The following is a 14147-nucleotide window of genomic DNA, read 5'->3' on the forward strand; positions in this document are numbered from 1 at the left end:
TTCAATATTTACTATAGTTATTTCAGACTCTATGTGATTAACATGTGCTGGTATCATTTCAGATTCCATGTTGTTGACAGGAGTGATAGTAACTGTATCTGGAGCAGCTCTATCTGTAACTGATGATGGTAAATATTCGTCATCTTTGAAAATTTCAGAATTGAATGGCTCAATGCCAGCTACTCTAAATCCTGTCTGTATATTAGATGGTGAGAAAGCTTTTGTATACGGTTCTCGAACTATTGAAACAATATCATAAATGGTCATTGGTCTTGGGTTTGAAACCATCCAATTATCACATGCAGAATTGTAAAACCTTTTCAATGGTCCAAAAACAGTTCTATCTAATGGCTGCAATTTATGGCTGCAATGGGGAGGAAAACTTATCATTGTAATTCCATGTTGAATTGCAAGCTCCAAGCCTTTAACAGAAATATGACTTTCATGACTGTCGAGAAGTAACAAAACTGGAGATTCCTGAGAACAGTTTGAATATTTAACAAAATGTTTAATCCATTCTATGAAAACTTCTGAGTTCATCCAACCAGAAGGATTTGCAAATCCCACACATCCAGGAGGTCCTTCCTTAATCATGTAATCATGAAACTTTACCCTAGGAAAAATAAATAATGGAGGAATGGAATTTCCAATAGCATTAGAGGCACAACATGCAGTTACCAATGTTCCTCGTTCTGCAGATGTGATTCTTCCAACTTGTTCCTCTACCAGCTAAAACCTTTACCGGCTTTTGAACGGTTGTTAAACCAGTTTCATCAACATTATATATACAGTTAGGATTACATTTATATCGATTTCTTATCGTTTTAAGATTTTGAAAAAACTCTCTTACAGTGTGTTTGTTAAAAGCTGTTGATCGAGCGAAGCTCGTTGCTTCAGGTGTTCGTAGAGACAACTCTGGTTGTCTTTTCATAAAACCTTGCAACCAATCAATGCCTGCAATTTTATTTTTGATCCATGATGATGGGCATATCTTATTGTTTTTTAAAGCAAATTCATATGCCAATAATCGCGTTGACCTAGTTGAAAGGCCATAGTTCATTTTTGATGCAATTAGTAAATAACTTGATAAACTTTTTTGATCTTCTGCTGTAAAAACTTGTCTATTGTTGTAGTTAGGCTTGAAAGCTTCATTTGGATTAAGCCTCTTTTTACGACAATATCTTTTTAAAGTCATTCTATCTATGTTAAACTGACGTGCTACAACATTCAGTTGTGTTCCTTCTAAAACTTTATTAACAGCTACTTTCATTGTTTCACTTGGTATAGCAACTTTATTTGTTTTTTTAATTCTATTTCTAACCATTTTAAGATCTGTAAAAAAATATATCAATAAAAACATATGTTTTTAATAAATGCTAATATTTAACATAATAATATTATGTTAAATATTTTTTAATTATTATGTTAAATATTATTCTTTTGATATTATAAAATAATAGTATTATTATTACTAGCTTATAACATAAGTAGATTTAAAAAATGAAATGCTAAAAGCTATTGTTTGTTTATATATAGTTTTTTTTTAAATTATAAATACAATTCCATTCGTTTAACTGTATTGCTTATAAACAAAAACATGGGGCACTTCATCTTCTATGGGGCACTTTGATCCTCCGATCAATGGGCTCCGCATAGTCAAAGATCAATGTACCCCAATAGATATAGGTAACATATTGATAGCAATATCTACTGTATAAATTGCAGCCAAATAAAAATTATATATTATATTATACACCTAACACTTACAAATTTAAAATAAAATTGTTGTTAACCCATACAGACATCTAAATTAAAATATATTTGAATTATAGTACGATTTAAAAAAATCACTTTTTATGACGAAAAACAATATTTTCTTTATTTTTTTTGACGCTGATAACCTTATGAAAAAATATTACGAATAATCAATTAGGGAAGCATAATGGTTAATTAAATTGTAACCTCACTTCTAGTAAGGCAAAAATGAACGAGTAAAAGCCAAAAGATCATACTGCCCCGGCGATCAATGCGCCCCCATCTCCCCTACATACAGTATTGGTACAGTATTCTTTATCATTACACATTGGTATTTGATGTTTTTTAATAAAAAAATTCACAATGATTTTACATTTATCATTATAAATATATATATAAATCGATTTCTAAACTGGACTTGAGAAGATGCAAAATTGATTCAAGAATCAGAGGCACCTTCTCTCATACCACCCACAAAAAAACGTTAATTTAATCATACTTTAAAATTGTTACTTTATTGGGATAATAAAGAAGCTTCTTTTATTTAATAAAAGATTCCAAATATTTTCTAGCCCTCTCTCCTTAAATTTAATAATATACAAAAAAAGAAACAACAATGACAAACAGTAATTATTTCTTTTCCTTAAATGTTTATGCACTAGCACATAAAAACACAAGGATAAAAATGTGTTAGTTGTGTTCTTTTTGAATCTTTAGAACTCATTAACTCGTTCAAAGCCTTATGCATTTTAAAAAGCCTTTTCAAAGTCTTGGTTGAACAATTTTGCATTTTTTAATTGTTAGATCAATCGCATCTAAATTAAAAAGAAGATTAAATTAAACATTAAAAAGCTAAAAAAAATAATGAAAATAAAGAATACAAAAATTTTAAATTTATTATAAGCTTTGTAAATAAACATAAATTGTATACATATATATCTTATATATTTTTAATTATCTTCCAACAAGGCTGAAAGAAATGAAAAAGAGCTACCACTATTTCAGTATATGTGTTGACTAATTATCACAATAAGAAGCTGAAATTCCTACATAAAATATCACATCCCCCTTATCCAGGCTTCTAAAATATTACATCCCCCTATGTAACATTTAAAATACTGCACAGTATTAGTATTTGGTATCTAAAATATCACATCCCCCATGTGTAATCTGTATAATTATTGTCACGCAATACATTAAGATCAAAATTTCATAAGTATGAATTTAAAATATATTACCATTTAATGCTAACTTCTCATTTATGAATCTTGATCGTTGCGTTTTTAATTTTATTGTTTTTGTACTTAAATATTTCGGACGTACTAGATACACTTCTAAGTGCAATAACTTGAAAACGCATTCTCGATTTCGGTTTTTCTATGGGGGATGTGATATTTTAGGCGGATGTGATATTTTATTACAGTTCTCAGTGTATTGGTAGTAAGATTTATTCTAAAGAAATTATTATTAGATCTTTTCAGTATTTTGCTACGTCCAGAAGTTTGTATAATCAATTGCGAACAGATTACCAATTGCCTTCTGTAAAAACTTTGACAAGAATAACTTCAAAAGTTTCTAAATTAAGCGAAAAGCTTTTTTTGACAAATATTTTCCAATCTATTGAAGAAAAACAGAAACTTTGTTTGTTATTGCATGACGAGGTTTATGTTAAAAAAGTGTTATTATATCATGGTGGTACATTGTTTGGAAAAGCAATGGATGATTCAACTTCTCTTGCAAAAACTGTATTGGGTTTAATGGGTAATTGCTTATTCGGTGGACCATCGTTCATTACCAAGATGATACCTATAAGTAAATTAAACTCGCAATTTCTTTTCGAACAAATTAGCATTACTATCCAATCAATAAAGGAATCATCGGGTCAAGTCAAAGCCATAATATGTGATTGAAATAGAATTAATCAGGCATTTTTTAAAATCTTCAAAAGAACAGTTCCAAATAAACCCTGGTTGACTAATGATGGTATTTTCTTAATCTTTGATTATGTACATTTGCTTAAAAACGTTAGAAATAATTGGCTTACTGAAAAAACTGGTCAACTTATTTTTTATGATAAAGGAGTACATAAAGTAGCACAATGGGATCATCTTAAAAAACTTTATGAACTTGAATCCAAAAATTTAGTTAAATTATCTAATTTAAATGAGGTTTCAATATTTCCAAAGCTAATTGAGAGGCAGTCAGTTTCTACCTGTTTAAGGATATTTTGTGACAAAACTTACCATGCTTTGATTAACCATCCAGGACTGCAGCATATAAAAGAAAGATAAGACACAGCAGATTTTATTAACATTGTTGTATTGTGATGGAAAGTTCTCAGTGTTAAGGGAACAGGTGCAGATATTAGATTTAATGATGAACTTCAAGCAGTAATCCTAATGATAATAGGTTGGACGATATTTTAAATTTTGGAAATATGGCTTTAAAGATGGCTGGAAAGCAAGGTAAAAGAAAGAAACAACTTACTTGTGACACTGCACAATCAATTTACCACACGTGCGATGGTGTTGTTGAATTATGTCGATCATTATTGAATAGCTCACATCAATATGTCATTCTTAGTGAGTTTTCTACTGATCCATTGGAAAAAGAGTTTAGTAAATTGCAACAAGGTTCCGGAGGCACATATTTTATAACAGTACAACAGGTGATTGAAAAATTGAATATTTCAAGAGCCAAGCTTTTACTGTCACTTGATAATCTGGCTGTTGACATAAGTCTTGATACAACCCATTCTTGTCCAAATTGCGGCTTTTTATTGGATGAGTCCTCTGCTGAGATATTTGACAACTTACCAGATCTTGAATCTTTCATTTCTCCTGATACAAATATGGCACTTATATACATATCGGGGTATTTACCTCGTAAAAATATCGATCAGAAAATGAGCTGCTAAAAAAATCACTTTTTACCACCAAAAATATGGACAATGCATAGACTCAATTGACCGTGGTGGACTTAATATTCCCACTGATAATACCTGTCAATGGGTAATATTTTCTTTTATAATTTTTAATGTGATTAAGGATCAAGTATGCAGAGTTTCATTGAGCAATATTCTAATGATGGTATCAGAGTTTTACAACTTTGAGATGCATCGACATCACGGAAATATTCTTTCAAACATTTTTTTAAATAATTTATGTAAACTTCTGACTCCTCGTTCAAATAAAGAACCAGCTCAAAAAATGTTAAAATTGTCATGAATTCTTAAAATATTATTGTAATCTTATTGCAAACTTTTTATTGTAATTTTATTTATATGATTATTAACTTGTGTTTTACAAATAGAGTGTTCAATGTCTTTTTTCTTCAACTCTAAATTTCACCATTACTGGATCTTCTGAAAGAGTTACTAAATCTCAAAATATAATAGATTTTGAGATTTAGTAACTCTTCCTAATGAACCAGTAATGGCAAAACTCAGAGTAAAAGAAAAAACGTAAGTGTTTTTACTAATATATGTGTGTGTGTATATATATATATATATATATATATATATATATATATATATATATATATATATATATATATATATATATATATATATATATATATATATATATATATATATATATATATATATATATATATATATATATATATATATATATATATATGGCATGACTTTGATCTTTATTTTATTGTTTTGTTTGATTAATTTGATAAAAATTTATAAGTTAAGTAAAGTAATGTATAATATAAATATAATGTATAATATAAGTATAAATAAATAAAGTAATGGCAAAACTCAGAGTAGAAGAAAAAACGTAAGTGTTCTTACTAATATATGTGTGTATGTGTGTGTGTGTGTATATATATATATCTATATCTATATCTATATATATATATATATATATATATATATATATATATATATATATATGTGGCATGACTTTGATCTTTATTTTATTGTTTTGTTTGATTAATTTGAGAAAAGTTTATAAATTAAGAAATATTTTGTTGGAATTTCAGTTGGTTTTTTTAAAATAAAACGTTTTGAGAGTGAAAAGTTTGAGTTAATATAAAATTACTTAAACACATTTTTGTTTTGTTTTCGCCGTTTAAAAAATAGGCCCCCAGTCAAATACGATGTTTGCGCGATGGCAAGGCCTTCAGTATAGATCGCCGTGGTTTTTTTCTATTTAATCCCGGGATATACCGGAATTTCCCGGGGACAACTTTTTCAATCCCGATATCCCGGGATTTTTGCCATTTCTACCGCCTGCTATATATTGATTGATTAAACGTCATCATATAAATAATTAAATAACTTTAATACCATCAAAGAGGACACTCCACAATAATATAACTTTTTGTCGTTATTTTTAAGAGTTGCGTGAAACTCGTTAGTTACGTTTAAAATAAATTGAATGCTGTAATTATTTATTGTTTACTATCTCAGTAGGCACGCGTCAACGGTTGCCCACTGGGATATATATATATATATATATATATATATATATATATATATATATATATATATATATATATATATATATATATATATATATATATATATATATATAATAAGGTGATCTTTCCGCCTCATTATTTTTAAACTTTTGAGTAAACGAGTCTGACTTTTGTTTGGTGGGGATCTTCCAGTGACGGATCCAGGAGGGGGATTTGCATCCCTCCCCTCAGAATCTGAAAGTCCTAAAATATCTAAAAATAAAGGACCTTTTTTTTATAAGAGACGCAAATGTGGTTCAAAATACATAAATGTTTTAATAATGCTCCCCCCTCCCCACTAAAAATTCCTGGATCCGTCTCACTGGTTAATTTTAACTTAGAATAGGGCAAAATGTGAGTTTAATTGTTTAGTGTTAGTAGATTTAAATAAAAGCATACCATTTTGGAGCAAAATTTAAGTTTTTTAATTTTTAGTTTACAAATCTAAAACAAATAGGGACAACGTAAGATATATCTTTTTTACTTAATTATGATTTGAAGAAGATTTTTGGTATAAAGTGTAGCATAAATAAGTTAAGAAACCACGGATACTATTTGGAGAGGGCTGATGGGAGTGGAGTGCAGACAACTATTTTAATTTTCCGTTTTGAGTGAAGCGATGTCCTTGTTTAGAACTTCTTCAATAATACTCGTTTGGTCTAAAATTCACAAAAGGATTCAGTCAGAATTAATTTTGCATGTTTTTTTATTTAAACTTTTTTTTATATCAATTACAATTATCATATCAGCTATATGATAATGTGATAATATATAAACTTGAAATATTATTTATTAATAAACTTGATGATTATTTGAAAGGCCTCTAGTACTAATAGTTTTAATATATAAAAAAATATTTTGTATTAGTAATTTTATTTGGAAATTAGGGTCGTTTCCACACTTACCGTAAGTTTAACAAAAGTTATTATAATATATTAGACTACTCAAAAAGTAGACATGCATTAGACATGAATTTTTGCAGCCGTCATTGTAATATGATAAGGGTTAGTTTAAAATTATTCTCACTCTGAAATTTAAATCAATAATGTACTTACTTTGATCAATCTTTTTGAAGCGCAGTTTTCCATACTTATCGTAAGTGTTTCACACTTATAGTATATATTGTCGACACTTATCGTATATCTTAAAATCTACTTTAGTGTCTGGTTTAAAATGTGCTTGCGGTTTCAAATGAAAATTTAATGCATTAGTAACATTTTATAAAACGTTTTTAGGTATACAATTAAAAAAGACTAATTAATAAATTTAATGTTTATTATCAAATAAACACTAATTATATAGTAATAAAAACATTATTATGAATTAAAATTAAAGATTTTAAAGCATTACCATTATTTAGTATACTTATCCTTTAAATTCTTAAACTGGAAAGGATAGAGTTTCATCATAACATCTAAGTCTTATTTTATAATTATTATCAACATTTAAATGGAACTCGTTTTCTGACTCTTTTGCAACTTTTTTTTTTTTTTAATTTTTATGTTTTCTCTTTTTTTTTTTATTTAATAACTTTTTCTCCATAGCCAATTGTTTCTTTCTTAATCTTTTTTCCTCTACTTTTGACTTTGATTCTGCAACTAATTGTTTCTTTTTTAATTTTTATCCTTCATTTTTGACTTTTCGTGCACTTTTGTCTTCTGAATTAGCTGCCACGTTTCAGATGTTACAATCGATGGTAAACGTTCTACTTTGCGTTTGGACGATTATACTGGTTATTTTGGCCATATTAAAACACTTTCGATTGGATTTATTATTTCTGCTACTATTTTTAAACTGAAAAAACTTGGTTTTGGTTCTATTGCAGCTGCATTATTGCAATCAGGCATTTCCATATCGGTTATACCTTGCACATTTTCTAAATTACAAGTTGTTGATAGATTTTTATTACCCTGTTGTATTTCATCAGGTAAAATTATGGTCTTATACGTTTCAGAAAAGGCTCTTTTCCAAAAATGATACAACTGGAGGTATTCAAGGTCACCTTTCCAAATTAATGTTCGTCAGCCAATTTAAACGCTCTAAAATACTAAAATCAATGCACTTTTCAATAAAGATTATGGGAGAGTAAGCTAATAAAGTCACACGTGCATGACGTTGTTGTTGATACACAAAATATAAAAAAAAAAAAATAATTACTGCTTTTTGCAAAATTTATGTTAGTATTTAAAACCTACGATAAGTGTCGACTCACGGTATGTGTGGAAACGACCCTATATTGTTTTTAAAAACATTTTGAGAAAAAAAATTTACTGGATTTTCAATTTGTTTCACTGTTCAGACTATTTTTGAATATATATATATATATATATATATATATATATATATATATATATATATATATATATATATATATATATATATATATATATATATATATATATATATATATATATATATATACAGTATTGGACAAAACATTTGCAACCAACATCGAACAATGCTAAAAAGTGTTCCTAATTTTACATGTCTAAAAAAAGAAACGAACTATACTACCACAGCAAACAGTTCAGGAGTCTGGAGTCATAGCATGCCATGACATGAGCAATCAGCTGACAGGTGACAGCACACAGGCAGAATTTCGTTGACAAGTGCCATTTTGCAGCGGACAAAACAAGTGCAACTTTTTTGGTTTGTTTCATTTTCTTAAGTCTGGTCCTTTTTAACATCACGGAAGTTTTTTAATAATTAAAGGAAGTATCCAGAAGTTTCCAGAAGCATGCAGAAGCTTCCAGAAGAAGCATCTGGAAGCATCCAGAAATATCCAGAAACATCCAGAAGCATCGAAAAGAAGCATCTAGAATCTTCCAGAACAGGTTCACACAGGTTCATTTTACTATATAAGAGACATCTAAATCGACATGTAATTCAGTCAGTATATGGAAGTCAATCAGTCAGTATTATCAAGACAGTTTATCGAAGTGAGTTTTATCAAAGTGTTTTATCGAAGAACTACAATACAAGAAGTGAAATACAACAAGTGTTTCATTACATCAATACAGTCCACATCCAACCAAGACGTTGTGTTCCACAGAGCATTATTGTATCATCACAAGGTAAATGTAACACGGTAAGTCTTGAGAAGCGTGATTATTTATTTTTATTATTTTTATGACTTCAAGTGCAAAAATGGCTCCCGACAGTCTTGGATTGGAACTAAGAAAGAAAATTATTGGCGATTACGTAAGTGGAATGTCACAAAAAAGTAGTTGTGATAAATATCGTGTGGAAAAATGGACCGTTTCAAGACTATGTTCCTAATATCGTTCTACGGGGAAGTTGGCAGCAGATATAACAAAGGTGGAAGACCGCGTTCCACCACTTCTAGAGAGAATTCTATGATCGTCAGATCCGTCAAGAAGGATCCCTGGATATCATCAGTCGAGATACAAAAGCAATTAGAGCTGTCTGTATCGGACCGAACAATCAGACAACGTGCTGTTGAAGCCGGATTGTCTCGACGCCCTGCAATTAAACCGCTGATTTCACTAAAAAACCAGAAGAAAAGACTCCTGTTTGCTACATATCATATTGACTGGAATGTGCAGAAATGGCGAACTGTCCTGTTCAGTGATGAATCGAAGTTCAACATCATTGTGAGCGATGACATTTGCCGTGTAGGTCGACCGGGCGGAAAACGCCTCGATTTACGTTAATGCCATAAGACCGTGAAGCATGGTGGAGGCAATGTAATGGTCTGGGGGTGTTTTTCTGCTAACGGTCTAGGTCCAATACATCGAAACGATGGAATAATGGACCGTTTCATGTATAAAAATATCCTGAAAGATGTTATGCTACCTCATGAATGGAATATGCCAATAAAATGGGTTTTTCAGCAAGACAACAATCCGAAACACACTGCAAAAGTAGTTAAGCAGTGGTTTCAAGACAACCACCTATCGGTGATGGATTGGCCGCCTCAATCTCCGGATCTCAACCCTATCGAGAACCTGTGGGAGATCGTCAACCGCAAAACTAATCGTGAAGGTGTTTGTAATACGGATCAACTGTTTGAACAAATCCAAAAGGCCTGGGCAGCGATTCCACAAAGTTTCATTGATCACCTGATCGAATCTATGCCTCAAAGATGCAAGGCTGTGATTGACAACAAAGGATTCGCCACGAAATATTGATAGCGAAATACAGCTTGGTCAACATTTTGTCGAGTTGCACTTGTTTTGTCCAGAGGGAAATCAACTTTTTTTAATACTTTTGATTAATTTATTAATTTTCGTGTACAAATAATGAACTTTGTGATAAATAAAACTTGAAGAACTTTGTCTCTAAACAGTTACATAGTTATTTCTCTAAATTGAAAAAATGCAGCACTTTTATATAAAGAAACTAAATTAGCATTATTTGGTTGCACTCGTTTTGTCCGATACTGTATATATATATATATATATATATATATATATATATATATATATATATATATATATATATCGAATATATGTATACAAACTTTTATCAAATATATAAGAGACTCCAAGATTTTTTCGCGAAAATTGCAATACGCCATTTTACGATGAGCCAAATAGACAAAGATAACTTCTTAATTATAAAAAAAATTTTGTTTAAAAAAAAAGTTTTATTCATAAGTGACATAAGCCATTAAATAAATCATATTCGAAAAATTTGTATACGTCACATTTTCTTAATGGTATATATTATCAATAGCAATATTTTTCAGTTAAGAAACTCGTTACAGGTTATATTTTTTGATAGTTTGGTAAACGCCAAATAAATACCAATTTCCATTATGATTCTCACAGAATTCCTATAATCAAGTAAATAAGCGGTTTCAAACTTACACAAGAAAAGTAATCAAACTTATTTTAAATTGTTTAAAATTGAACTTACGGACAACAACTTAGTATATCCGTGGTTAGTCGGTTGCGAATTAAGAACTGTGTTGAATTTTTCTATTATTTCTTTTCGTCTAACTGAAAGCGAATTTTCGAACATATTCATTACTACCATTCGATACTAAAGTAAAATACATAAATAGCAAATTCAGTAACCTTTCATCTCCAAAATCCCAAACTTAGAAAAAAAAAAAAAAGAAAAAAAAAAAAAGACTGAAAGATAACGTCTTCAAGAGTGTTTAAAAATTCACACACAAAAAAATTAATCTGCAATCATCAATTCCCACCATCTTCCCTAAAGGTGTGTAAACATTGCAACACACACATAACTCTAATTAAGGAATATAGCAATGTGAGGAATGTCTCAGCATAATTTCTCCAATTTCCTAAAGTTTACCCACCCACATCCTACAACAAAATTTTAGGATGTGCATTCACTTTCACTATTTTTGCTTATGCACAAGCAGTTTAAACTGCGTCACTGCATTTTTAAGGGATTAAACTACATACTTTTTTAAGTTGTTAAAATTTGGTTAAATTAGTATACGTACTTTGTCATGAGGCTCACCCAGTTCAGGGTACATAAATAAACGCCTTTTTTCTTCTGGAATCACTTTCTCGTGTTCTTTTCCCCACTATAAAAAAACAACAGCAACAACAAAAAAACAGAAAACATTTAAAAGCATTTAAAAATTCATTTTAAATTAAAGAAAAAAAAATCATAAAAACACTCACTTTTAACTTCACTTCATAAGCACCCGTTTCGACAAGACAAAGTATAAGTAACTCGTCGGTGACACCCGTGCATAAGATGTTCCCTATCTCTTTTAAAAAAAGGAAAAAATAAATCAACGCAAAAAAGGTTACCATAAGAACATAAGCATGATGCACTTTAGCTCTTGTTTTGTAATGGTTATATAACAAGATAATCTTGTTAAGCAAAGTTAATACTTTTGATTTCATTACTAACATAGAGATGGAAAGGGTCATTAATACATATACCGACTGATGAGATAGAGGAGGACAGGCAGAACAAGAATCTTTTAAAATTCAAATGTAGAGCAAACTGAAGAATTACAGATGACTCACAAGTACCCTATTAAGGTTACCTTTGAGACCCTAATAAGGTCACTTATAGATTGTCTACACTATTTAAAATATTGGGTAAATCGTTTTTTGTTGATTGGAGTAAGATAGAAAGTAGAAACCTATTATTATAAAATTTGAAAATAAGAACCATCTTATAATACATATACAGTAACTATATTTTTATATTATTAATATATTTAGAATATTGTTATATATTGAGTTATTTTATTAATTTTCATTATTTAATTTATTTATTGCATTAAACTTAAATTAATTGAACTTAATAATAGCATTTAATAAATGTAACTGAATTTTTTTTAATTAAAATTTTTTGAAAAAATATACTATTAACCTTTTTGTTTTACACTTAGAACTTCTTTCAAATCAGCAAGGCTTAAACACCCAGAAAGTACTGTTTCTCTGCAAAACTTCTTCAGCTCTTTTAAAAAAATATCAGAAGGTGGTTTTTCACGTTCTTCAAAAGTTCTTTTTGCAGGCGGTATAAAAATTTCAAAAGAATTCTCTTCATGAGCATCATTTACTTCAATTTCAATACAATCACGTTCTAAAGTTACATTATCAACTTCTCCTAGAGATGTTTCCATAGGTTGGTTTTCTGGCTCAGGGTCACTTTCTATTTGCGTTTGAAGTTTTTTTTTTGCTTTAAGTTTTTCTACTGCATCAATAAGTAGTGAAATATTTTTTACTTTAGTTTGTTGTATATTTGTGTCTAAATCATCTACTTTTTCAGGAGAATCTTGTTCTTTTTTTACTTGAAAAGTTTCAGTTTTAACTGGGCTAAGGTGCTCTTCTTTAACAATAATGCTAATATCTTCTTGAGATTTGCTTCTAGATCTGGCTTTTGATAATGATTGTTCATCAGAATGTTTTTTAGAATCAGTTTTTTTACCTTGTAGCCCATCAGATGAACTCTGTGAAACAGTTCTCCTCCTTTGTGTTGTCTCCTTTTTCTCTCCAATTAATGTCGAGCGCCTGCTAGGGGTATTAGGTTTTCGATGAGGATAATAGAATAAACCAGGAAATGTTGTTGCGTTCCATTCAATATTTAAAAAATCATCTGAAAAGTTGAGTAGTCCAACCAAACTTCATGAAAAAATGTTAAAAAAAAATTAATGTTTGTTTTAAAATCAGTCTATTCTAAATAATTGAGTCAACTACAAAAAGTTGCATACTATATGATAATCACTTGATAATATTCAACTTTACAATTTTTAAAATTTTTCTATTTTCATCAGAATTTTGATATATTATTGCATAAATGAATCTCATATCTTACCTTGTGTATTTGTGTTTCCATATTACTGCTTGTTCTGCACATGCTTCAGCGTGTCTAAACAAAGCAATTTTAAACAGTATTTTTGAAAACTTTTGTTGTGGAAGTTTTTATTAACTTTTGTCAAAATGATATGAACTAGCTCTTTGTTATTATTGTATAAATCATGTTTAATAGAATTAATTTGATTGTACATAACTTAAAAATATATGTTATTAGTAAAAACAATCATCATCAATCTAAAATAAAAAATTATTGTTAACATTATTTTTTTGTTAATTATTAGCATTTTTTTAGACAACAATAAAAATTTACTTTGTTTTTCTGCAAGTGATAAATAATTCTCCTTAAGTAAATCTAAATTTGTAATTAGACGAAAACATATTTAATGTGCATAATTGCAGAAATCACCCATAAATACTTTCCCCCTCCATTAAATAGACAACTAAAGTAATACTCCAACTCAACATTTAGTACAAATTTTTTTTTATAAAATTCATTAACTATAACTGCATTAATATAGCTATCATTGTGATAAATTTTAGCGACTTAAACGGTAAAAACAGAAGAGATAAAATTTTTTTTATTTATTCTGTTTTTAGCTATAAGTCTCTTTTATTTTAGCATGAAGTTAAGTATAAATTAAG

At 29.1% G+C, this 14147-nt stretch overlaps 1 protein-coding gene across 1 annotated transcript in view; it reads right to left on the reverse strand.

Moving 5' to 3' along the window:
* Positions 1 to 10820: 10820 nt before the first annotated feature.
* The window catches only part of LOC100204908 (DNA-directed RNA polymerase III subunit RPC5), a 75033-nt gene continuing 71706 nt past the window's right edge, over positions 10821 to 14147 (reverse strand). Inside the window, exons 17-22 of the mRNA XM_065803269.1 lie at positions 13504 to 13557; positions 12559 to 13310; positions 11853 to 11941; positions 11669 to 11752; positions 11113 to 11238; positions 10821 to 11029 (exon numbers count right to left, since the gene is read on the reverse strand). Of these exons, the coding sequence (XP_065659341.1) occupies positions 10955 to 11029; positions 11113 to 11238; positions 11669 to 11752; positions 11853 to 11941; positions 12559 to 13310; positions 13504 to 13557 (1180 nt within the window). The 3' untranslated portion in view covers positions 10821 to 10954. The remainder of the gene's footprint in view (positions 11030 to 11112; positions 11239 to 11668; positions 11753 to 11852; positions 11942 to 12558; positions 13311 to 13503; positions 13558 to 14147) is intronic.

This window comes from Hydra vulgaris, chromosome 08, assembly GCF_038396675.1.
Source record: "Hydra vulgaris chromosome 08, alternate assembly HydraT2T_AEP".
Lineage (NCBI taxonomy): Eukaryota > Metazoa > Cnidaria > Hydrozoa > Anthoathecata > Hydridae > Hydra > Hydra vulgaris.